The sequence below is a fragment of the Trematomus bernacchii genome, unplaced genomic scaffold (genome assembly GCF_902827165.1).
Source record: "Trematomus bernacchii unplaced genomic scaffold, fTreBer1.1, whole genome shotgun sequence".
NCBI classification, from domain to species: Eukaryota; Metazoa; Chordata; class Actinopteri; order Perciformes; family Nototheniidae; genus Trematomus; species Trematomus bernacchii.
The window spans coordinates 4902282-4928477 of NW_022987705.1; the positions used below are offsets into that span (position 1 = coordinate 4902282).

At 39.6% G+C, this 26196-nt stretch overlaps 3 protein-coding genes and 1 non-coding gene across 5 annotated transcripts; all 4 read left to right on the forward strand.

The window, feature by feature from the left end:
• Window positions 1-1268: 1268 nt before the first annotated feature.
• Window positions 1269-5188, forward strand: LOC117490362. Of its 2 annotated transcripts, XM_034140077.1 has the most exons (3): window positions 1269-1727; window positions 2548-2631; window positions 3576-5188. In XM_034140077.1, the coding sequence occupies exons 1-3, from the start codon at window positions 1385-1387 to the stop codon at window positions 3926-3928; spliced, it is 780 nt and encodes a 259-aa protein (XP_033995968.1). In that variant the 5' UTR covers window positions 1269-1384; the 3' UTR covers window positions 3929-5188. The 2 variants fall into 2 exon arrangements, with proteins under 2 accessions (XP_033995968.1, XP_033995969.1); XM_034140078.1 differs by lacking the exon at window positions 2548-2631.
• A 10338-nt stretch (window positions 5189-15526) lies between these two features.
• ddx52 (DEAD (Asp-Glu-Ala-Asp) box polypeptide 52) lies at window positions 15527-22108 on the forward strand. Its single transcript, XM_034140079.1, has 15 exons — window positions 15527-15710; window positions 15977-16220; window positions 16655-16779; window positions 16905-17090; window positions 17204-17347; window positions 17647-17758; window positions 17842-17914; window positions 18988-19191; window positions 19274-19364; window positions 19488-19610; window positions 19694-19844; window positions 20424-20499; window positions 20665-20736; window positions 20848-21168; window positions 21928-22108. Exons 1-15 carry the CDS (start codon window positions 15573-15575, stop codon window positions 21962-21964), a joined length of 2097 nt encoding a protein of 698 aa, XP_033995970.1. The 5' UTR covers window positions 15527-15572; the 3' UTR covers window positions 21965-22108.
• A 1093-nt stretch (window positions 22109-23201) lies between these two features.
• On the forward strand, window positions 23202-25387 carry rpl23a (ribosomal protein L23a). Its single transcript, XM_034140080.1, has 5 exons — window positions 23202-23307; window positions 24220-24400; window positions 24573-24749; window positions 25036-25105; window positions 25323-25387. Exons 1-5 carry the CDS (start codon window positions 23238-23240, stop codon window positions 25335-25337), a joined length of 513 nt encoding a protein of 170 aa, XP_033995971.1. The 5' UTR covers window positions 23202-23237; the 3' UTR covers window positions 25338-25387.
• LOC117490823 lies at window positions 25186-25252 on the forward strand. Its single transcript, XR_004556697.1, has one exon. It is a non-coding gene; the product is annotated as a small nucleolar RNA SNORD42 (small nucleolar RNA).
• Window positions 25388-26196: the final 809 nt, after the last annotated feature.

Consider the following 26196-nt stretch of genomic DNA (forward strand, 5'->3'; position numbering starts at 1 on the left):
TGCAGGCCTATCTTCTCTCAATAGACTTATCTTAGATCCTTTCAGTGTGTATTCAGCACTCTCAGTTTTGCATTCCTGTTTCTCCTTTCAAACAAGAATGTGCCAGCACAAATCTGATCAATTTTTATTTTAGAGGTTAACTGCCAATTATTATTATGATGATGATAATGATACTGCAGGCCCGTAAAAAATGCATTTCTGTAGATAAGCCCAACTATTTATCTTGCGCCAAGAGCTGCAGAGAGCTGGAGGCGAAACACTGCCAGCTAATCTTTAAATAAATCTCATGGGTGAAGAGCGCTATTTAAAGCTGCTAACTATTACAGAGTGTTCCTATCAAAAATGTGAGACTGTACAGAGCCAAATCCTTACTCATACCAGTTGTTTCCCCCCCATCTGTGAACAACTCCTTTCTTGGGCAATTTAATTCAAAAGGCATATAAAAATAATAATAATATACATATATATGACAACAATTCACAATCACATTTCATATCAATTTTTCCTGAGTAGGGACATCTTCTGTATGGTGCTTTCTTTTAGCCCTTTCAACTTGCAGAAAGCAACAATGCCGCATTGCAACCACCAAAAAACATTCACTTTTGGAATGAATCATAATTAGGTATTAAAATGACATTACAAAAAATAATCAAACCATTTTTTCTTGACATAACCTTCTTTGAGATATGCCATTAGATCATAGTTTTGACCCAAAGCAGTTTTTCCCTTTTTTTTTTTTTTTTCATAAATGAACCCAAAGAATGTTGTTTGATTTAAATAAATGTCCATTTATATACATTTTTTACAGCAGAGTTCTTGTTTTCCCCCATATGCCTGTAACTTGCTATAGTTCTCAGTTTATCATTTTGTTAAGCTGCTGACTTTACAAAATTACCTCACCATGTATTTTATTTTATTTTTCAACTATTACTTATTATATTGACATAGCACCATAACTTAATCTATGTATTTAGATCTCGTACAACATATTGTATTTTGCTAATGAAACTGCTATAGCATGCTAATCATTTGTACCAATTTCCTGATTTTTTGCTTACAAACTTTTGAATAAAGATGATTCAAATCAACATTTGTTTGCTCTCAGTTGTTTTTCCTGCAAACATTTATTATGGACTATAACTCTTGATTATTATTTTGGTAAAGCAGTTCCTTAGTCCAGCCTTTAGGTGTTTCACATTTCTAGTCTAGAGGGAGGAAAATAACCTGGAGGCTAGGCACTGCGCTCCAGGAAACCCTCCTCATTTCAGCGTAAGAGCAGCATGTTGCGCACTTCTGAAAGTCTTGAACGTTTATAGCTGCTGTGCATGCAATTGTACTCAACATTTTTATAAGTTTTTTCCTGGCTGAAGTTGAATCTTATCCTATGGTTGTCAGGTTGTGCAAGCAATATATTAATCCAGGACAACAACTATTCCACAATAGGACAAGAAGATCTGGACCAATAGCTCAACATTGCCAGCAATTGGATGTTTTATTGATACTGGACAGAATGTCAACATATTTCACTTTGTGGGTGTTTTTTGGCATACTGTCCCCCCTTCTGCTGGCTGCAGGGGCAGCTAATTGTTCAGAGAGGGAAGGGTTGGTGAAACTGCTGCCCAGGAGACCCTTAACAAACTGTTTGATCGAGTGCACTGAGATGACCTACCATAAGAAAATTCAACTTCGGGACAACCATAACATACGGCTCTCATATTGCACAGAAGGTAAGGCATCTCTCAGATACAAATTCAACTGTCCTTGACTAAATGTGCAGACAGATATCAGTAGTGCAGGTGGTCTTCTTATGTCAGGCCATCGCTGTCTGACCAGTGGCGGAGCTGGGGGGTGGCTGGGGGTGGCCGTGGCCACCCCCAGCTGAATCCTGGCCACCCTATTGGCCACCCCAAGCACCCTCACCACGGGGGCCCAAACTATTTTAGAACATTAAGAAAAAAATGTTTAAGTAACCTTTCATCATTCATCAATAATTAACATTAATATAACATTATATTGATAATGTACTCACTAAACTTACAATTCATTTAACTTATTTTCTTCCAAAAGTTAATTATCCAAAGCCTCTGTACACCCCCTTCTATTTACATGTAATGGTTTGGTCCCGTCTCCGCCTCCAAACGGCACTTTCTAGCAGAGAGTGAGAGCATGTCAGGAGCAGGGATGCTAGTACTTACGTGTGTGCCATGTCTCAACGACTCACAAAGTCAGGCTTTCAAAAAGAAAAGAAAGGAGAGAAAGACAAGAGAGAGGGACTAAAGGGTGACAGTATGTCACCCAGTTTTTCAAAGAAAAGGTGGGTGTGGTCCATGAGTGGTGGAAATTAGTCTGTTAGCTAAGCGTAGTCCATTGTAAATAATAATTGTTATGTTGTTTTTTTTACTAAGCTGACATTAAGTACTGTTAATATCTATAAAGAAAATGCAGAGGTTTTTAATTTCACTGCTCTTTTAGCTGACATTTAATAAATGCAGGTAGATTTTTAGCAGCTATTCATACCAAATCAGTTGTCCCTCCCCCTGGTGCCAGGACCAACAGATCCATCTTCAGGCTCAGCAGCCCTGTCCCCCCATAAGGCTGAACCTGAACCAGCTTGTCTCCCAACTGAAGGAGGTGAGCAGCATTGTGTTGAATTACATGCCACTTAACATATCTGAAGGGAGACTGGAATACAATATATATATATCAAAACAAAAAGCTAACATCTCATTTCAATTATACATTTCAAACACAGTATTTTTCCACATATTTAAGTTATATTTATTTGGATTTATGCATTCATGTTGAGAATGTTCCATTCAAAAATGTTATTATTAAAAAGGCGTTTACACCATAAAAGATGACTATTGAGATCTATTGTCAGGAATGTTAGTCTTATATGTATGGCCAGAGGGCAGGACCTATAAACACATTTACTACCCAATAGCATTGTGAGGCTGAACAAGGAGGACCTTTTCTTTTGACTATGTAAATGTAGTCTTTTAAAAAACAAAAACATTTACTGACTTTTTTGGATAGCTTAAAGTAATGTTGTAAAATTACAACCGGGGGCCTTACAGGGTTAAGGGCTATTGTTTATTGTTATTTACTTTAAGATGTTTATTCTTAACCAATAATTGAATTGTAAAACTCTTATTTAATTATGTGTGTGTGTCTCTGTATTCCTGATGATACACTGAGAGAATGAGCTCATAGGGCTGCTGATCACCATAAGCTAAACAGTCTGTATATTGCACTACATTTGTATAATGTAAGCTTCGTTGTTACTTTGCCTGCGGGAATAAGAAAAAAATAGTTAGATATACTGAATATTATTTGATCTATTCCACCACTAGCTTAATCCCAAATAATGTAGAGGTGTGTTGTAGGTGCCTTAAATAACCCCTTATTTTATAGTGAGATGTATTTTTATGTTCATATAATAGTGATTTCAATGCCACCCCAAAATGATCACTGGTTCCATCCTGGCCACCCCACTGAAAATGTCCTGGCTCCGCCACTGTGTCTGACTGTTTTATGTGGCACATCCGATGTCATAAATGAGTCTCTCTTCCTAGGAGACCCCGGGGAATACTGTTGGTCTACGGAGCTCAAGTGCAACATTGGAGAAAGCTTTGTGCAGGCCTACGTGGTGTTGCCTGTGGATGTATCTGTAGCTGGACATGAGATGCTGGAAGTGAAAGCCACTGTCCCCTCTGCCACCACACTGCTCAGACACAACAGCCCCACCACAATCGCAGACGACTGTGGCCTCCAATACGACGTGACGCCACAATTCAGTACCGAGAACACAGGGAACTCTTTCTGCGTACAGGTTGTTTCCCCGGTTGTTGTTCTCAAATGTCCTCCTTTTCTGGTCACCTTCTGGGAGAGAAAACCAAATCAGATCAACCAAGGAGGTGATGGATAAAATACCCATATATTTTACTAAAGTAAAATAACTAATGCATACTGTACAAATACTCAGTCCTGCATTGAGCATGCGTAGGTATAGTAACTAAAATGTACTTCCAGTATTACAATTTGATATCATTGTATTGTTATCATCTCATTCATTAATGTGTAACCATCACCTTTGTAATTTTTTTATTTTGAGCTATTTTATTTAAGGCTGCAACTGTTGATTATTTTCATTTTGGATGAACCCTTATGTTGTGTTCGGGTCTCCCGTGACCCGTTTCAAGTTAAAATGATATAAGAACTACGCTCTAGTTTTTTTTATTGGAACGAGGCTTCATGACATTGAGATCATCGATCTCTTTTTCAAGGGAGACCTGCAGATGATATCCTCCACAACAGCTATATAAGCACTACAAAACAGATGTTGACAATTTTAGCCAAGTCTGAAGGTCTCTTAAAAAAAAAAAGTGTATAATTTGGTGTTCGGGTCTGGGAAGACACAGCTCAATTGTTGTGGGTGACTCGGGGGCAAATTTGGCCCAATCAAGATTCATCTTTGACTTTAGACACCCCACCCCCACCCCCTTCATCCACTGTAACAATAATTATTTCACAACATGCACCTGGTTGCCCATCCCTCCCCCCCACGGGAACTCAACCTTTCACAAAGAATATGTACACTAACACTTGAACCTGAACACACACATGCACATGTGCAATATGTGGTGTAATGTGTTTTGGGGCCATAAAATAAAATAACAACAGGATTGTACAGTTATGAATGCATTATAAGTTAGTTATGATGTAGTTAAAACAATATTGAATGATAGTCATTATTTTTGAGTGTTTTGGACTGAGATAAATCATGGGTCAAAATTGACCCGCGAACACCATGAACGGTAACAGCTTTCAAACACAACACAAGGGTTAAGCTCATGATTATTTTCTATATTCATTGATTGATTGTTTGGTTTTACAAGTCCAAACCTCACAACTATTGGACAAAGGCATAGAAAAGCAAAACAAGCTTTTTTGTGTGTTAAATGACAGACAACCAACAAAGTTGTTTCCAATTAATCTGTTGTCAATTGTTTTAGATATCATTTAGTCATATTGTATAAGATCTTATTATGTTTTGTATGCAAACATCTTTATTTGTAAAATAACTAGTAACTAGTAGGTGTCAAATAATTGTATAGGACTAATAAGTACAATATTTCCCTCTGAAATGTAGTTGAGTAGAAGTAAAAGGATAATTAAATGAACAGTCCATCTAAATTGTGTGCTTGAGTACTGTAGTTGAAACAACGCTTGACGCAACTCCTGTAGTGGCAATTTCTTATACTACTAGTTATGGTAAAACCAAATTATGATATTATGCTGAGAAAATTGCTTGGTCAGCTCAACCTGTTGTATCCCACGGTAGCTTCCTGCCAAGGTCGTATTTGAACAATGAGGCTCTTGTTCCTTATGAGAGCATTGTAAGATAACAATCAGCAGAACATTTTATCTTTCTTTGTCTGCACAGCAACAGGTCCTCTATAAATCACACACACACATTTCCCTCTGTGTCCACTCCTGCAAACCACTTTTGTATTTTGCATGACTGTACCTGCAAGCTTGCATAAAGAAAGTACTAAGACAACTCTGTTTGCTTTCACCAGTTTATTATTGATTACTCTCATTGTACATCTTTACAGTATTGACGAGGTTAAAATATCCACAACACACCCCACACGTTTTGTATGATATTGTTAAAGCTTGATTTATGTGACTTTGCTTTTTGTTTTGTTGTGAAGGTATTTGATGGCATTTGACCATAGAAGAGCATGTGGATCACTCTAAATGTGTGAATCCATCTTTGTTAAAGTGGACCTATCATGCTATATTATAATAATATAGTGTAGGACCATACCTATATAAGGCATATTTATACTTTTTTTTTTTCAAAATACCAAACAGATCATGCATTTTAGCCATGCCTCATTTCGCTCAATTTGGACTTTTTTACCCCTGTTTTTGCAAGGGCTGATTCTGTGAGAACAGCACCACCTACAGGCCTGGCATATGTACTACAGGTCTCCAGCGCTTTCGAACGGCAATGGCCGTGGCTGTCTCCTCCTGATTGGTGGAGTTGGCCCAATAGCCGTAGCGCCACCGTCCTGACGTCAGGACAGTGTTCAAATCTGGATCAGTTTTTATCAGATCCGTTGCAGCCCCTTTTTTAGGGATTTGGGTATGGAGGAAAATAGAGAGGGTTGTGTTTTCTGACACATGGTGAGTTCCCTGGAACACCGGGGACACATATTCATGTATAAAAGACGTACAAAAGTGCATTTTGCATGATAGGTCCCCTTTAAGCAATAATAGAGACTTTTGAAGATCTGAAAATATATCATTGGTCCAGAGTGATGCAAAAGATGTGAATGGTTGTAAGTCTTTATGGCAATATTAAAACAATTTATTTTTATTTTGTAGTTGATGTTGTTGTGTTTCAATGTTGAGATTCATTCAATGATATAAATGTAAATTTTTGCTAAACAAGAACCTACTTTTGCAATCTCAATTACTATTACAATAAATTGCTAAACAAAATATCAGTAAGTATACAAAAATGCAAATAAATTAGATTGGACTAGTGTTATATTGTTGTACTTTTATGTGAGAATGTGCTGTTCTAATAACAATAGTAATGTTCATCCATTTACCAAAAAGAAAATAGCTTTTTATTCAAATGTCGGTTATTTTGTTCTAGTTTCTAAGTTTGGATTATTATTTATTATATACACTTTCTTTGTAAGTCTAACAGGTTGAGGGCAGAGTGAAGAACTGAATACCCTCCTTCTCTGCCAAACACCCTGTCCTGCTTTAGAAAGGTATGCGGTTAGAATAAAAAATCGCCAAGCATTAGGGAGGAAAGCAACGAAATGTGTCATAAAATAACCATATTAGGCATGCCTTATCAGTTAAAATGTTAAACATATATTTATACAGTAGACATCATTCAGACAAATGTATAGTTTAGGAGTTCATACAAAAAAAAAACTCGCAGCTCTTTCTGTTCCAAATGTATCTAAATCCCTTGTTTTACACAATCTTCCTGCAGATATATTTGGTTAATTGTACAGTTTATCAATTGTTTTTCTGCTACGCATTAAATGTAATATGGAATATCCATAAAATGTATCTCTCAATCAGGGGTCATAATTTAACTCAATGGGAAAGAGGTTTGGAACCACTATTCTATTTACAGGAAACTACTACCACCTACTGGTTATCATTTAAACTACTAAAAGTCTCAAACTTCAGTCCTGCACACTTGTGACTGTGCAGTATCGTTTGTGTGTATGTGTGTGTGCAAAAGATCACCAAGGTCATGTTTCTTTTGAATATATTTAAGTTTTTTACTTTGAACACACATTTGGACTGATATACTGTATATCTTACTCACCCATGATATTGTTAATATTGTCCTCTCAGCTGTCCCGAGCCTCCACTAAATGAAGCAAGATGATCTCGATGTGCTCTGCTGGAAGTCGGCCAGTAGCAGCATAACATAACCAGCCGGGGTGAGTGTCCAATAACAGGCCTTTCAGCACAGCCTGTGCTTTAAGCCTGCATTAAATCATACACGTGCTGGTGTCAAAGCTCTAACAACAGGAACACACAGACAGAGGCTGCTTAATTCTTTTGTGACGCATCTAATCAGCATGTTTGTCTTACATGTCTGGTTTAAATGTGTAAACTGATTTGTCTGCTTTCTTGTCTACAGGCTAAGCTATAAAACCTACAGGAGACATCACAACCACTGGCAGTATTTGAGCTCTGTGTCATTAAATCTGAACCCACTCACCAGAACTTGCACCAAGGTGGCATGGTGAGTCAGAAGACTTTATGATCTGCCTCAGGAGATTGGGCAGGTGATTGAATCACTGCTTGATTCAGAGGTCCTACTTTTTAGCTGGGAACAAGGTAAGGTATTGCATCAAAAAGCAATCACAAAAGAGTGTGAAAGATGTTCCTTGAATTCAATTCATTCATGTTTACATTTGATTCAGTTATTAGAGGGCAAATAAACCAAGAGCCAATTATTTATGTTAGTATATTATTATGACAAGGCACTGTAGGCCTACCACACACACCGACACCACAGCTCTTAAAGCATAATCAGGCTACAGCCGTTGTGTATTTTATTATGTGAAGCACTAAATGGTCTTCGAAAAATATCGACTCTTTGTTTGTAGATATCTACTAAACTACAGCATACAAATACAGAGAGTAATGTAGGCCAGTTATACTGAGTGATATATATTTTACACACTGCTCTGCTTTCTGCACGGACCTCACAGCTGTTCTCACTGTAAACATCGCGTCGCGATGAAAGCAGTTACTAAAATAATATCCAGGGGATGCATGCAGAGCTGTCATTGGCTGAGATAAGTCCGGCCGTGCGTCACGCCTCCACCGTTCCCGGAAATGCATCCGCGGAGGAGCCGTGGAGGATGCATCAGTGTATCCTCGATCATAGCTCCTCCAGAGAGCCTCCTCGATGCTCGGTCCTCGATGTGCATTTAGAGAAATGAGACCACCCCCGGCCTGGGATGTGGCTGTTTGAGGAGCCACTGTTTGACACTGGTTTTCTTTCTGGAACCCTTTTCTCTTCAGCCACCCTAAAAAATGCGTTCATTGAAGCGGGAGTGGTAAAACTTGGCCATTTGACAGGGATCTCCACAGAAAAACTGGCTGAGGTGACGGGCATTCGATCAACCCGAGTTCTGGAGAACCTGGTAGATGAGGTGTGGCAGTCGCTGTCGCCATCCCACCGGACTTTTGCTCTGGATGCAGATCTGGCTGACCAGTGGAGAAAGGGACATGATTATGTTTTTCCTGCCTTGAGTGTGGGTCCTGCGGTGGGGGAATGGAGAGAGGAGGATGGTCTCCTGCTATCACTGGGGACTCAACATCACTAACAAACAGACCAGGAAAGCAAGAAAATGCTGCATTACTAAACTAATGTTGTGTGGTCAATGGGTTCATTGCAAGTGCACCGTTAGTTTGGTTTAGTCTACGTGTGAAACATTAATCAAGCTGCAGGCGCATCAGGAGCTCAACACATCACACACAGGCATGATATTAACATTGTTGTCTATAGAAGCAACAAAGCATATTCCCTGGATGTCTATTCAATCAAATGTGCATGATCAAAGTTTCATGATTCAGTAATGGATGACATATAAGAGCTACTGGATGAATCTGTTGACAATATGTTACTGACTTAGAGCTTTAAATGTCTAACAGAGTGCACAGCAGCTTACAACGCTCATTTGTGTGGTCAAACATTACCACAAACTGCCTCCAATATAAACATAAACTGTTATAAAACTTAAGAGACTGTCTCCAAATGTTTTTCCGTGTTTATTCTAAATCAATGAGATTGATCAATTCGACATGAGTCACTCCGTATACACAACAAAGCAGATATGAAGCAGTGGGACCTGAAGTCCAACATAAACACTTGTTTGTGTCGATTGTGTTCATCTCTCAATGAATAAATCATATTCAAATTGATTTGCTGCTCATTATATTCACACTGTGACCTTTGTCCATAAAGGTCATCGCTTAACAACCAACCGTGTTTACTGCATATCATCCTGAACGAGCACAATGGAAAATGCATGCAAATGAATGCACATTCTAGATAAGAGGGGCATACTTTCATCAAACATATATCACTTTTTATTTACCAGAAATAATATCTGAATCCAATTCTATTGTGAAAATACAATGATAAGAAGTGGCATAGTTCATTCTGAGTAAAAGATCACAGACCAGTGCACAATAATTGATTAGAATTGTATGTGTGAAAACAAGCCAAACTTTTCCTGGAAAGGTTAAGTCCTGTCTGTTACTCAGCGCACAAAGCCACGAACATGCACTAATGATTATTCACATTGTTTTTCTCGTGCCTGAATATGATCTAAATTCATGACGCTTACCTTCCGAAAAGTTAGTCACAGTGACTCCGGACATCTCCTCTACCTCCTTTTGGTTCTTCATAAACCGGAGATGCTTGCAGTGCAGCCACAAGCCAGTGATATTTTGGAAACAGCGTTAAAATGACTTTACAAAGCAGGGATTGGAAAATGTGTTTCCTGTGTGAGAGTTGCTGCATGAGTGGTCACGCAGGCAGGCCCTCAGGTAGATGGGAATGGTTCACAACCAATGAATAACACATTAATGTCCTCCCTGCCAATCACAGTGAAGCTGACTTTATGTGCTAAAGGTAATGTGGAAGGTGAAGGTGGAGAAAGAGGAAACAAAGAAAATGTGGGGGACAAGAGATGGGGGAAGAAAGGTGTTAGGAAACTACAGCTGGGACTCTTTGATATTGTAATGCAGTTGTCCTGTGAGACATTCACCACTTTACTGTTATGCTAACAACCCTAGTGTTCACCTGGATGAGTTGCCGCATTCATGGGATTCAAAAGGTTCCACCCAAGGATCTCAAAGCCATGCGTTTCCTCAACAAACAGGCAACCATTTCTGTTCACAGCCACCAAAAAGGGTTTTGAAAATGTACAATTAGCACATACTCATTATAGAATGCTGTGGTGCCACATGTTGCACAAGCAGTCCTCGTGAGGTCAATCAAGCAAGAGAAGAATATATGTGTTGTCTGACACCCAGAGAATGCAAGTTTAATGCACTTTGAATTTTGCAGACCCAGAGGTTCTCTGTTTGACTCCAACTCACACAAATGCTGCCGTTAAACACACTCCATTTAAACTGAGCAGACACTCAATAAAACGTACCAAAACCATGTTTGTTTGTTTTTCCACAACAGTCACCAACTCCGGTTTGTGAGTTTAAAGAGAGATTAAATATGTAACAGATAAAAAAGAAAGTAAAGTATCCTCTTGAATATGTTAGTGGCTTTACAAGCAGCCGTCTTCTGTTAACTAAAAGCTGATTTCCGGTTCTCGTAAACACACACATTTAAAAAAACAGAAAGGCATATCTACAGGAAAAATAGAGTCTATTGCCCTATTTAAGAGGGTTTTCCTCAATTTAAAAACCTCTATATACACACACTCATTTGGTCGGTAAAGGGTATAAACACAGGCGGTGGGCCATGAAAGATGCACAAAGCAAAAGCTCAAATGAAAAAGAAACAGACCCTGCAAGCCTTTAACAAAAGAGCGTATTTTATTTCACATGAATGTGGTTATCTTTACAGGAGTAATATAACACAGGCTCACGTACAACGAGACTGGAAACATTTTAAAAGATCAGTGTTTAATGTAGAATACATAAATTTAGGTGATATGACGACATAATGTTCGCTAGGAATGCACGTCAATCATCTACCTTCACATGTAATCCGTCACTTATTGTGTCAGTTTTAAAAGAAAAACATTGCATCCCTCAGAGTGAAAGTATTCCTATTGGGCAATATCTTTTTTCCACTCAACTCAAATCCCTCTCCTGCTAAAGAGGGAGGTCTAAAGAGTTATTTCAGATGATAAATCAGTTCAATTATCCCAATTAACCCAATTTTCACTTTTGTCTCTTTTTCTTTCTCTTCCCTCGCAGAGTGGGAACCAACGTGTCTTTTGGCGCATTTCCACTACAGCGCAGAGACCCGTTTAAGAGAGCTGTGACGTCAGCGGCCCGTCTTTGGTTACGTTTCCACTTGGCCTAGTACCGGCTAGTGGGTCCTAATTCACAGTTTTTCTGGCCCCATAAAATCGTGGTTCAAGGGCCAGGAACAACCAGGCTGAGTCGGGCTGAGTATGCTAAACTAGAGAGAGAATCGCTGGCAAGGGGGCTACAACTACAACAAGATGAACATATTTGACCGTGATTTAATTGTAATACACGTTTCAAAATGATGCCGAAGTAACAACATACTGATACCGGTTAGTAAAAACCATGAATTAATGCTTTGACAAGTCTGCAGACAGACGGCAGGCGAAAAACCTTTTAAAATGCGTGTTTTCTAGATGGAGATTGGCTAAGAATGTATAGATCTGAGAGGCAGATCTATCTGCCTCTCAAAGCAAATGTCACACACTCACTACAGCAGCTGATGGACTGCTTAGCAGAGATAAAATCCTGGCTGAGCAAAAACTTCCTCAACCTCAACGAGAGCAAGACCGAGGTCATCTTTTTTGGACCGCAACCTCCAGCCTCTCCGGTTGATATTCTGGGCTCTATCAAAAAAAACATCCTCCCCTCGGTCATGAACCTTGGAGTGACCTTCACCAGCACTTTTAAATTCGACAAGCAGGTCAGCACCGTAGTAAAATCCTGCTTTTTTAAAATAAGACTATTGGCCAAAACCAAGTCGTATTTATCTTTTAAAGACTTAGAAAGGGTTATTAACGCCTTTGTAACCTCGAGACTGGACTATTGTAACGCTCTGTATGTGGGTATGGACCAGGCCTCAATCAAACGCTTACAGCTAGTCCAAAACGCTGCTGCACGTTTGCTGACTGGCCACAAAAAGCGCGACCACATCACCCCTATTCTGGCCTCCAGTACGATTCAGAATTGATTTTAAAATCCTTTTATTTGTTTTTAAAGCACTAAATGGGCTGGCTCCGGCCTATATAGCTGAACTGCTCCAGCGCTACACCCCAGCCAGAGCTTTAAGGTCTGCTGACCAGCTGCTGCTGGAAAGTTCAGCTCCTGCAATGGAAAGAAGCTATATCTTAGCTGCGTAAAGGTGTTAAACCTCAGCTCGCTCGCAGGCGTCAGAGAGTCGAAGTGGACGGATGTGTTTGGCTTGGGCTTTTCCCCTATGGGCAGCTGGCGGATCCTGTATAAATCTCCGGTTGAGAAACGGATGGCTGACATCCAATGGAGAATTATACACGGTGCAATAGCCACTAACAAATATAGAGCTAATTTTGACCCGGGTACAAGGGGGGGCTGTCCGTTCTGTTTTATGGCAGAAACATTGGAGCATTTAGTGGTGTCCTGTCCCAGATTGGCTGGTCTTAAAAAAATGTTACAGGGGTGGGTGGAAGGGTTCGGTGAGGTTTTCTCCATACCACTTTTTGTCCATGGCCCCAAATACATCCTGAAAAAGAAGGAAACCCTACTACTGTTAAATTTCTTGTTTGCTAATGCAAAATTAGCAATCTGGAAAAGTAGGAAGAACCAACTTGCTGGAGTGGGATGGACGGATGCAGTGCTCTGTCTGAGGGGGCTGGTGGCAGCGCGTCTGAGGGTGGAGCATGCGTACTATACGCTGCAATCATCTGCAGGGGTTTCTGGATGTGTGGGCTGTTGGGCAGGTTCTGTGCTCACTGGGGGAGAATGACTCTCTAATATTGAAGTTTTAAAGGATAGGTGTAGTCTTTGTTTTTAAAGAGTGTAAAAGAGGATGTTTTTTAAATGGGTAAAATGCTTTTCAGATGATGGTTGTTTGGTAGTCATGAAAATCTGGTTATTTATTTATTTGATTGTGTAATGTATTAGGTTTGTTCCGGTGTATGTTTAAAACAAATGTAAATAAAATTTGTTTTAAAAATCAAAATCTTCTTCAATATGTTTGTGATGTTTTGTGTTTTATATTCTGTTGTAGAGAATAAATATATATAATGTGAATTTTATAAATAAAAATAAATATTGTTTACAGCAACACCACGCTTCGTTTATTACTAGTATTAGTAATACAATTATAGTATATTAAAAGTAGTAGTTAGTACTTAGTAGTGACATCATTACAGAACCCCAGTGGCCCCAGTACTGATCCCTGTGGGACGCCATGTCTCACTTTAGAGGGCCAGAGCCCCCCTTCTTCTTTACTTCTTGGGTATAGTGACGTATTTGGACCAATCCGCGGAGCCGTTACGTTACGTCCGCGGAGCCGTTACGTTTGGACCAATCCGCGGACTTCCTCACACACACACACTCGGCGGGACGTTGCGAGGCTCGCTGCTGCGAGAAGCGGGACAGTGTGAGCTGGCTCACTGGTGTGGGGTCGGCGAGACAGCGAGACACCGCGGAACTCAGCCTGAGCACACACACAAACTCCCAGCCAGGCTGCGGGTGTGTGTGTGTTTCGGGCTGGGTTTCGCGGTGTCTCGCGATTGGTTCATTGCCAGTCACATGACCTGTTTGCAGAAAGGGCCTCCTCCCAGTTTCCAAGAGCCATTGTTGTACATCCTCCATAAAATCATTGTTAGGTTTTGTTATTTGTTGAAACCAGTTATTTTGTATTTCCAGGTCGTCTTCGGAAAGTAACATAATAACTGATTCATGTGCTGTTTTTGCATTTTCATATTGATTAATTAATTTGTCCAGTTTGAGTTTAAAATCCTTTGCATTTTCATCATTTTTCATTAGATGTTTGATTTCCTGTGTGCGTCCTTTAATCTTCTGCACGTTTGACTGACATTCTTTTTGCAGTTGTTCGATTTTGCAAGCCAAGGCTTTACTAGTAAGCTTGACAGTCCTTTTTTCCATTCCATCGTTTGTGTCACTCATATTTGATGCAATATGTGTGGTGCCTTAGCATTTAAAGTAACACAACAGTGTTCACTGGTATGAAACTTAAACCAGCGGGGCCCGGCTGCCACAGCAAAACAAACAATTCGAAAACTTCCGCAGCTCACGGCACAATAAGCGCACACAACAAAAGCCAAAGTCCCCAATGGACAAACGGTCACGCTTCCCAAACTGTGGGTGTTTCTCAATCGCGAGTACGCTTGCTTGGTAGCACATGTCTGCCGAGCATCTTGCTTCAGAAGCGAGTCAAGAATACTTCCTGACATTTGGAAAACAAAGAGTGGAACAGGCTAGCAAGTGTGCAGGTGTGCGTCATATGAGAGGCCCTGCCTTACATTTTCCGCCACAGATTTGGGGAAATTGGTCCGTGCGCAAAGCATTGTGGGGATTTTAAGGACGCGAAGTCTACCCATGTGCAGCCTCAACATTTCCCCCAAACCAAGGACGCGGCCTCGGTGGAATTCCAAGTATGCTGGACATTGGAACGGTCCTGCTGCGCCACTTGATGACGTAGCATCCTTGAAATATTGGCTTGGAAGCCAATATCCTCGCGATTGAGAAACGGCCTCTGTCATCCGCACTCGACATGAAACAGGTGACTTAAATAGACAAACCACACCCATGTGACAATTACCGGAAGTGCTCAACAAACAAATAAAAGTGACGTAAACAAATAATAATAATACAAATAATGAACTTGGGCTAAGTAGCATTATGGCACCTACAGGGGGGCAGGAGCTCCAACAAGCCGTTTAGGACAGAGAGTGGATACACATACTATACAGAGATGCTGTATGAGAAACCAATGTGAGTTTGGAAAATTGCACAATATAAATCTATTTTAGTATACCTCAACAATGGAATTATGATCAGTAGAAATGGCCATGACATGGGACCTTTAACTTGTCAGAAAGGTTGTGGAAAATATGTAAACTGAATAGAAACGAAATATTGCTGACAAAATGTCAAGAGAACAATATTAAACTCTCCATAAAAAGGAGGGGAAAGGCGAAGTACATCTAATTGTCAAAGTTCACGTAAATAAAAGAAAAAATATATTTGAACACAAACATTTACACTCTTGGACGCAGCCTGCAGAGGGCTCTAGCTTTCAGAGTTGCTGGTCGATCACCCGGATGTTGACTAGTGATGTCTGGATGAGGACAGAGCCGCACGCTGCTGCAAAAATGGACGCCTTCGAGTTGTTTCGAAAACTCGGAGCTGGAGCTAAATTTGACCTGAAGAGGTTTGGTCAGGACGCTGCAAGGTTTAAGGTAAACTGGACATGTTAAGCTAATGTTATAATAGACGAAAAATGTTGAATGATAATAACACGAGCCGCGGTTTTATGTATGTTGGCTAACCCATCGTGAACGTTTGCTACAGTGTTTGTATTTTGCGGATATTTCTTGTTGATATTCTAACCCTAAGTAACCCTAAGCAGTTTGGGTGCTTTAATCTTCAATATGAGTAGTGCGACAATGTGTCACACAAGTGTATTGTCTATTAACAATGACTGTACTCGTGTCTCTTTTAAAAGGGTGCCAAATCTCACGGAGGGGAAGCGTCCGTAGATACTCTCTCTGCTATCGATTACTTTGGCACAGCACAAACCAATGGATCCAAGAGCAGAGTTGTAAAGGTGACTGAGGATGAAAAGGATGATGGAGAAGAGTGTGAGGTGGAAAGTGGAGATTCTGGAGCAGGAGGTAAAAGAAAAAAAAGGGATCAAGAGAAAGACGTGAGGACCAAAAAGAAAAAGATGAAAAAAGACCAGGTGGCAGGTAAATGTTTGTTTGTTTGTTGCTCCTGAACAGATTATGAATAAGCAGCTGACTGTCGTTGTGTACATGTGAAATGTCATTAGTGTATAATTGAGAGTGACAGAAAGTTGGTAATGTAGAACAGAGAAAATGCAGAATTGTATCAGTAATTACCGTTACTATACTATGTAACAATAATATTGTTTAGTTAGAAAAAGACTGCCACAATTAACTAAATCCAACATATTTAATATAATACTTTGTGATAGTAGTTTCTTTCTTCTAGTATTACAAAGTGACGTATACTGTGATTTTATCCATGTAGCCAGATCCAACTTGGCTGTTTTCAATGTGTTTATTAATTAAGATTTCCCATCACAGCAGTGGTATGTGAGGACATTTCAAATGAACTTGATGTCAGAGACTCACTGTTGTTCCCTTCTTCCTGACTGTAGCCAAAGACTCAGAGGGGAGCGGCATCACTTGGACCTCCTCATTGGATAGAAAAGTCCAAAACCTGTCGACTGATGGGAAGGAGAAATCCTCGCTGAAGAGGCTGAAGCATCTTCATCAGGAAAAGGTGAGCAAAACTCGCAGCACAAGAAATTGAAAAAGAGATTATGATTCGATTTAAAACATATTCCTATTAAAATATTGTTCTATTCTCTATATTGGGTAAACTGATTTTGCCTTTATTTGTTTTAGGTGAATCTCATTCGCTCTCAACACCGTATAAATGTGCACGGCTGCGACGTACCGGACCCTGTGTGCACGTTTGAGGAGCTGCAGTCAGAATATCGTCTCAGCCCGCGGGTGATTCAGAACCTCAAGGAAGCCGGGCTGAGCTCCCCGACGCCCATACAGATGCAGGCAATACCGCTCATGATGCATGTGAGTACACACACACACACACACACACACACACACACACACACACACACACACAGGATCAGTGGTAGGTAAATAATGCGTCAGGACTAATGTGCGTCTGGTTTCTCTGTCAGAGTCGAGAGCTCCTGGCTTGCGCTCCCACAGGATCAGGAAAGACTTTGGCCTTCTGTCTCCCGCTGCTCGCCCACCTGCAGCAGCCCACCAACCTGGGCTTCAGAGCTGTGGTCATCTCCCCCACCAGAGAACTGGCCAACCAGGTACACACACAACACATAACACACACACACACACACACATAACACACACACACACACACACACACACACACACACACACACTCTGTTATTAATCTGGTGACGGGATGCTTTTCCTTGCCGTGTTTTTGTTGTTAATTTGTTTAAATTCTCTAATAATATACAGCATATGTTTTAGCTTCCAGGTTTGAATCCCTAGTGATTACAGTGGGTGTTTCAGCTGCTCATTATTTTGATTGTTGTTGACTTGTCACAGATATATTTGCATGCATTTTCAATCCGTTTTGTTGTCTTGTGTTCAGACCTACAGAGAGCTGCTCCGCCTGTCAGAGGGAGTAGGATTCAGAGTTCACATAATAGACAAAGCCTCTCTGGCAGCCAAGAAATATGGACCACAGTCAAACAAAAAATACGGTAAGAAATGGAAAATGTTTCCACAGACAATTTAAAATGTGAATCGCCTCCCCTCACTGTTTATCACCTACATTTCTGTGCAGATATACTTGTCAGTACTCCAAACAGACTGGTCTTCCTTCTCAATCAGGATCCTCCGGCTCTCGACCTCAGCAGGTAAGAACATGTGTTGCTCTCTGGAGTGGTTTTTTTTCATGAAGGTGCCCCACGAAAATGTCTTGTAAATGAGCATAAATTGTTTTTGCATTCAATGTAACTCACTAATGCTCATGTGAATCCTTGAGATCTAACACACCTGTAGATTGCATTTTATTACTTAGACAGGGTTCGTACGGTCATTAAAAACCTGGAAAAGTCATGGAAATTCAAAATGCAAATTCCCAAAGTTTTGGAAAAGTCATGGAAATGTAACTAAAGTTGCATCAAATATAATTTATATTTTATCTAATCGCCAAAATAGTAATACTATAATGATAATAAATACTGTATCATATAGTAATGAAACGTAAAATGGCAACTGTCGCAGTATTTTGCTGGTGAGAGATGTTTACAATCACGCCCTCTAGTCTACAGTAGTTTAAGTACCAATTGTGGTTATCAAAAGACATTGACCCAAGACGTGCTAAATGCAAACTGTGTTGTAAAATATTCGATATTTCGAATATGGGCGAGGCAGCGCTTGCTAGCCACATGAAAGAAAGAGTCATTTTTCTGGTTATGGAAAATGAGGTAAAGGTCATGGAAAAGTCATTGAAAATCATTGGTGAAAAAGTGTATGAACCCTGCTCAGAGATACTTTATCGTATCTATTGTTAACATCCATGTTTACTAGCTTGTGGTCTTCGGCCCACAGATAAACAAAAAGGCTGCCACCTGTCGATCAGTGGAATAGTGTGAACTCGTTTGCAGTGATATATGTGTCACCACCCAAAAATAAAATGTCCAATGAAAACGACCAAGTATATATATTTTTTATTACAATTATCATTACAAAGACAGTTCATGTTGCTGCAGTTAAGGAGGTAAAAGAATCAACAAGGCCAGGGATTCAGCTCCAGTTGACTCCATGTATAAACTGTGGTTAATGAACTCTCAGTTTGTAAGAAGATCTGTTTTAAAATTGTCATCTTGTTTCTTGTCTTCATCCCCACTGCTAACTAACAAATACATTCACAACTTTTAATACCACAAAACATCCTGGTTGATTGTTGTCTTTTGTGTATGTTCAGTGTGGAGTGGCTGATTGTTGATGAGTCCGATAAGCTGTTTGAGGGCGGTAAGACGGGCTTCAGGGAGCAGCTGGCCGCAGTCTTTCTGGCCTGTTCTGGTTCAAAGGTGCGCCGGGCTTTCTTCAGTGCCACCTGCACACCGGATGTAGAGCAGTGGTGCCGTCTGAACCTCGACAACCTGGTCTCTGTCAACATTGGACACAGGTAAGAATCCACAAGTAGAACTTTTTTACTTTAAACGTTTATATTAAAAAAAATCTCACATTTAGATAATCAATTGTTCCAGAAATACGGCGGTGGAGTCGGTGGAACAGAAGCTGCTGTTTGTTGGGACAGAGAACGGAAAACTGGTGGCCATGAGGAATATCATCACAAAGGTACAGACACTCCAGAGAGGGTACTTTTAAATATTGAAAGTAATCTAGTGGGTTTTATTTACTTAATCAATTAAAGCTTTTTTCTCTACAACTGAAGTTTAAATGTCCTCCTTGCCATTTTAGGGTTTCCTGCCTCCCATGCTGGTGTTCGTGCAATCTATCGATCGAGCACGGGAGCTTTTCCATGAGTTGGTGTATGAAGGTATCAACGTGGACGTGATCCACGCAGACCGCACACAGCAGCAGGTACACTCAGACACTCAATACACTGTGTCATGGGTCAATAAAGTGCCACTGTATTTACCCTCTCTGTGGCTTTCCTGTTTCAGAGGGACAACGTAGTGAACAGTTTCCGGTCCGGTAAGATTTGGGTGTTGATCTGCACGGCTCTGCTCGCCAGAGGAATCGATTTCAAAGGAGTCAACCTCGTGCTGAACTACGACTTCCCCACCAGCTCTGTGGAGTACATCCACAGGATTGGTTAGTTATTATGTATTATAAATAATTCACAGTACTATCATCTAGTATTGGATTCAAACCATATACTGATAACTTTGTATATAAAACATTAAACAGTGACTATTGTTATGGTGATTAATCATTTATTTAGTAAAAAGACCCACATGGGATGGAATCAGCTTCACAAAATTCCAAAACGTGTTTCTTATTTGATGTTGTAAATAAAATAACTTTGAGGTTTTAACGAAGTTTGGCGGACTCTGGCATTTTGTGTTGGGCATATGCTATTATGTTACGTGTGATTATGTTTTAATGACAACCAAAAGTCAATTAATATAAATAACGTTGTTATTTTCAGCTATAATGTTATTTGGTCTTCTTTATGTATTTGTATTCCTGGTGCTAAGCAATCATGGCAACACTACTGTCAGTTAGTTCGTCTAATGTTTTTACGCTTAAACTTTGAGTCATACTTAATTGTACAAAGGAATACTTTATAGCCTTGTTTTATTTATTTGTTATACTGTTATTACACCACTGCTATGAATGAATCTGATTGCTTGATTTTTGCTAACTGTTATTATGTGTGCTGCTCCTCAGGTCGAACTGGTCGAGCTGGACATCTGGGGAAGGCCATCACCTTCTTCACAGAAAATGACAAACCACTGCTGCGCAGGTACGTGGAACCAATTTACCGCAGTAAAACACATACAGCTGGTTTTAGTGTGTGACCCTGACAAATGTATTTAGCCATCTCTCAATATTTGCTAAGTAGCTAAAAGCAAAGAAGTCAATTAAAAAAGAATTATGAATATGTTTCTCTTTGCCCGCCTTTTTACAGCATCGCTAATGTCATTAAACAAGCTGGCTGTCCTGTACCTGACTACATGATTGGTTTCAAGAAGATTCACAGGTAAAAAAGATGAATACTGATAACGCATTTAAAGACAGTTCTGCTATGTTTGCTTAACTGAACGTTTTGGTAATATGATTGTAATGGTCCGTCTGCATTTGTCTGTTTTAGCAAAGTGAAGCGGAGACTTGAGCAGAGACCTCCCAAGAGAAGCACCATTTGCACAACTCCTCGATTCTTAATTAAGAAGAAAGGCCAAGGGCCAAATAACGGACAGAAAGGAGAGAAGCAGGCGGCAGGTGGAGAGCAGGAGAGCGAAAATGTGCCTCAAACCGCAGCGAAGAAGCCAAAAGGGGAAAAGAAGCCAAAAGGGGAAAAGAAGGCAAAAGGAAAGGAGCTGATGAAAAGAATGAAGACACAGAAAAAAGTGGGAAGTGAGAAGAAGGCGTCTCAGAAGGAGGGATCCAACTCATCTGGAGCCAGGTTAAAAAAGTAAGTAAGATGTGAATATGTGCGGGGACTATCTTATATATTACATTTACAAATTTCATATATGATTATACCCTAAACCAGGGCTATTTAATTAGTTTGGAATGGGGGGGGGCCGGTTGATGAAAATGATCCAAAGCAAGGGGCCGGGAAAAAGATGGCTTGAAATATGATCATATTAAGAGCTTCAGATACAGTAAATACTACAACAGCATAGTGGAGTGCATATATTGTGTTTAATTCAATCAAACAACATAGCCCCAAGGCCTTTATAGATCTAAATGGCAAGTTCAGAACTCAGTAGGCCTACATGTGAAGCTGATTTAACCATCAACATCATTTAATTTGATTTCATTTAGATGAAATGATCTAATCATTCACGCAGAGATGCAATAAATGACAGTTTGTCACTACAGTAGCTGGTAGGTGGGTTCGAAACCCGAGCCCGTCGAAGTTTTCTGGCAATGTCTTCCCCTCTATCTCTCAATGTAACACCCTCTCTGGAATAAAGGCATTCTGGCCCAAAAAAAAATCATTAGTAGTACTTACTTTTTAACCTTATACTCAAAGGGCCAGTAAATATCATCCCGGGGCCGGATTTGGCACGCGGGCCGCCAATTGAATAGCCCTGCCCTAAACCAAGCCAATGTTAATACACCTAAAGTATCCTGGATCTGTTTTATGCCTTAACATTTAACTTTTTATCTGATTGTTTGTCACAAAAATATGACAGAATTGTCTTCTTTCAACTCTGTCCACCAGGAAAAAGGGGAAGAAGAATAAGCCTCAGGAGGATTAGAGGATCGTGGAACAAGCAGACTGAAATAAAGATGGATGTGGATTATTTTTCTAGTAATACTTCATGCTGTCTGACGTACTGCTGCATTTCATACTTATGCTTTGTATTATGAGAGTATCAAATAAAAGTTTATATAAATATGAACGTGTTTTCGTGTGTTGTGGTTGTGTTACCTGCAGTGTGTTACTTTGAACAAGATGAGCTGAACAATTATATTTTATAATCTATTTTATTAGGTTGAACTTTGATGATTTTGCTGTTATTCGGACAGCTTTTTCATACTCAGCATATATGTGTTGTAGGTATTAAGAAAATGCCTGAAATTATACAATTAGTCAAATATTTTTTGCTTATTTCTCATTGCAAAAGTTTTAACTCATTCAGTGCAAATGTTTTAGGATGCTAGTCGTAGGACTCAATTTTAAAACTTGCATTTAATGCTCTTTAATATAGTACAGTACTATAATCATAGTTATTATAAGCTAATGATGGATTAATGCCCCCTATGTTAATAATCAATTAATCAGTTACCACACTAATTCTGATTCCAGTTTCTTTAATGTTAGTATTTTCTTTTTTCTTTCTCTGAGTCAGAATCAGTAATGGGTTTATTGGGTTTACACGTACGAGGAATTTGACTAGGTATCATAAAAATAAAAAAATAAAAAGTACACAAATAGCGAACTATATTAAGAACACTGTAATACAAATATAGTAAGATAGCAATAAAATAAAGCAGCAATTTACATCGAAATAGAATGCAATAAATTATAGAATATAAAATATGTGCAGTAAGCAATATTTAAACATTGTGTGCATTAATGTAATGCATACAATGTTTTAGTCATCAAGACATTTGACATATTGGGATTTTGTTTTACCAATTTCCTAAAATGTATAGACCATACAACTAAAGAAATAATCAACAATTCAAATAATCATTATTTGCTGCACTTGTTCAATCTTTTAAAAGGTACAAAATAACTTTGTTATAATTTGTGAAGTGAAGAGAGCTAACTGGTAACTATTTGCTTCAGTTTGGCGGAAACAATCAAGCAAACCATGTCCCACATCACCAAATGTTGTGTTAGATTCAATCAGCTCCTGAAACACGTATTCAAAGCAATTTGTAACCTATTTTTAAGCAAAGCAAAGGAAAATGGTTCATCTTAATCATAGACTGTATATATAAAAGATCTTAACCCAATGGTTTACACACCACGCAAAACAAGTCATCTAAATATCGCGATACATCCGCAGTGAGATCTCGCCCATGCCATATACTGCAGGAAACCCCAATCAGCCTTCCTTTCTCAACATGGCACCGAAGGTGAAGAAGGAAGGTTCGTCAATCTTATGATTTTTTGTGAATAACACGCGCAGTTAATACCTTTATAGCGTAAACGTTTCATTAGATATACCCACAATTAAAAGTTGAATTGAAAGAGGTTTAATTTATCTCAGGATATTGCTGGCAAGTGTTTAAATATGTTATAAAACGCAGACTGCCTCACCGGCATGTATACTAAAACGTGATGCTAAGCTAATGTTAGCATGAGAGGGTTGACGCTACTTATCAAAAACTTTGACCGTTTACAGCTGTTCTGTCTTGATTGTGTCCTACAGCCTTTAACAGACACGTATTAACAAGTAAACGTTAATGAGTCTTGATAATAATCACCCTATTGGGTATAATGTGTTGGTGGATTAGCCGTTTTCGTGATGTTAGCACTAGCTCCACCTCAGCGGTGTTTGAAACGTTTGACTAGCTACACGTGATAGCAATTTAAGTTACTATTGCATGTAAAATTGAGGAACATGAAATGTGTTAAAAACCATGACCAATTCGTTAATTTAAGTGATATAGTGGTTCTTTAACGGGGGGAAATCCGGAGGAGTTTTGGCGTTTTCGTACTCGAAATGGCTTTCAATTCTAAAGAGTAACGCATCATTCTCCTGCCAAGTGATATTTTGTAGAGATCCGCATTGTTATCGTTTGTAGCTGCATTCACCAGGGAAGATGTATTTCATGTCAACTTGTGAACATAGCTTTAACTAAAGCCACTTAAAGACAATTGTAAATGGGTCACGCTTTAAACTCAAGTACTCATTTTGGTGTGTTTGGCTTTTATGTACAACATGTGAAATTTAGAGGGATTTCATGTTTTTGGAAACTTTTCCAAAACGCCTTGCAGTTTATTACCATCTGAAGGAACATCAACACAAGTCTAATAAATGTTATCTCTCCATTTAAGCTGTCCCGGTCAAGACTGAGGCCAAGTCAAAGGCCCTAAAGGCCAAAAAGGCTGTGCTTAAGGGTGTACACAGCCAGAGGAAGAAGAAGATCAGGACTTCTCCCACCTTCCGTCGCCCCAAAACCCTTCGTCTGCGCAGGCAGCCCAAGTATCCCCGCAAGAGTGCTCCTCGCAGGAACAAGTGAGTACAGCGACTGTTGAGAAGGGCCGGGTTTACACCTGGTGCTAAATGATGGTCAAAGCGTGATTCAAACGTGTATACCACTGATGCACTTAACTATACATTTACAAGTTGACAAGCAAAGGCATGTTTATACCGTGATATAAAATGTATGAATATTTTCCTCCTGCAGGCTGGATCACTATGCCATCATCAAGTTCCCCTTGACCACAGAGTCCGCCATGAAGAAAATTGAGGACAACAACACACTTGTGTTCATTGTGGATGTCAAGGCAAACAAACACCAGATCAAACACGCAGTCAAGAAGCTGTACGACATCGATGTCGCCAAAGTCAACACACTCATCAGGTAAGAAATCGTAACCAGGCTGAACACTGTATCTAGATATCTTGTTGGAATCTAGATAACTGGAATGATGGCCCCAATGTGGACTAATTTCATTATATATGTACAGTTTATAATTCAAGCAAGAACAGTCTTGTGGTTTTATTGGACTTGATGTACGACATATGGGCCCTTAACTTGCAAAGTCTACATGGGTCTTTAATAACTTGTCCCTCTGTAAATATATACATGATACACTCGCCTTCATAAGATTTTTCTTCTAACATATCTGTTTTTTTTATGTCAACAGGCCTGATGGTGAGAAGAAGGCGTACGTTCGTCTCGCACCAGATTACGATGCATTGGATGTTGCAAACAAGGTGAGCTTTGAGCCATTCAACAGGGTAACATGGGATGTTCAGCCTAATGGGTGAATTTGCATTTATAAGTTGTCAAACCTGTGCAAGTGATGTAAATTTTATTGCGTCTGAATACAAATGATGCATTCAAAGGAACCACTGATGCCAGAGTGCAGGTTCAGATGTATTTACTCTGTCGGTGGACATTGTTTAATGAATGTCTCTTTCTTCTCTACAGATTGGCATCATCTAAACTGTGGCTGGAAAGACTTGCGGAGGAATAAATATTTGTATAAACTACAACTGATTCAGTGTCCTTGTATGTTTTGAGTTGTCTTCAAATTGTTACACAATGGAAATGCTTAGGTGCGTCTACCTCCACTGACTGGACTTTTTACAAAACATGTCAGCTGTGTAAAGCCAGTATGGAGTATTTCTAAGATACATTTCTTAACCTTTGACACAATAGCAGAACATGGACAAATACTGAATAGTTATTTTAACAGGTGGAAAATAATTGCAACACTTAAAGGTGGGGTAGGTAAGTTTGAGAAACCGGCTCGAGAGACACTTTTTGTTATATTCCATGGAATGCTCTTAACATCCCGATAAATATCTTAATGGCTTTGACAAAAAAAATCCATAAAAAAATGTCATCTGTGGAAGCCGTGGTACTGTAAAAAGCACGACCAATCAATTTAGCCGGCCCTGCTAAAATAACTGGATGGCCTACCTGCCTGTCAGCCTTCCATCTGTGCACAAACTTATCTCGTGCACGCATTGGTCGTGTGTGTTGGAGGAGGGGCAGATTTTTTTCCGGTTGTGTACTTTCAAATTCTAGCGCACTCGAGCTGGTTTCTCCATTCTTACCTACCCTACCTTTAAGCTTTTAGTTATTGTATTATTAGCATAAGTATTTCCAGTATGTAGCTCTTTCTGGCATACTAATGAAACTGCATTTTAAAGGTCCCCTATTATACTGGTTTTCATCAATATATTATAGGTCTCAGATATATACAAAACATGTCTCTGAAGTGTTTGACTCCAAATACCAAACATCATTGGAGCATCCCATAATCTCCTGTTTCAAAAGTGCTGATTCTGTTACTTTA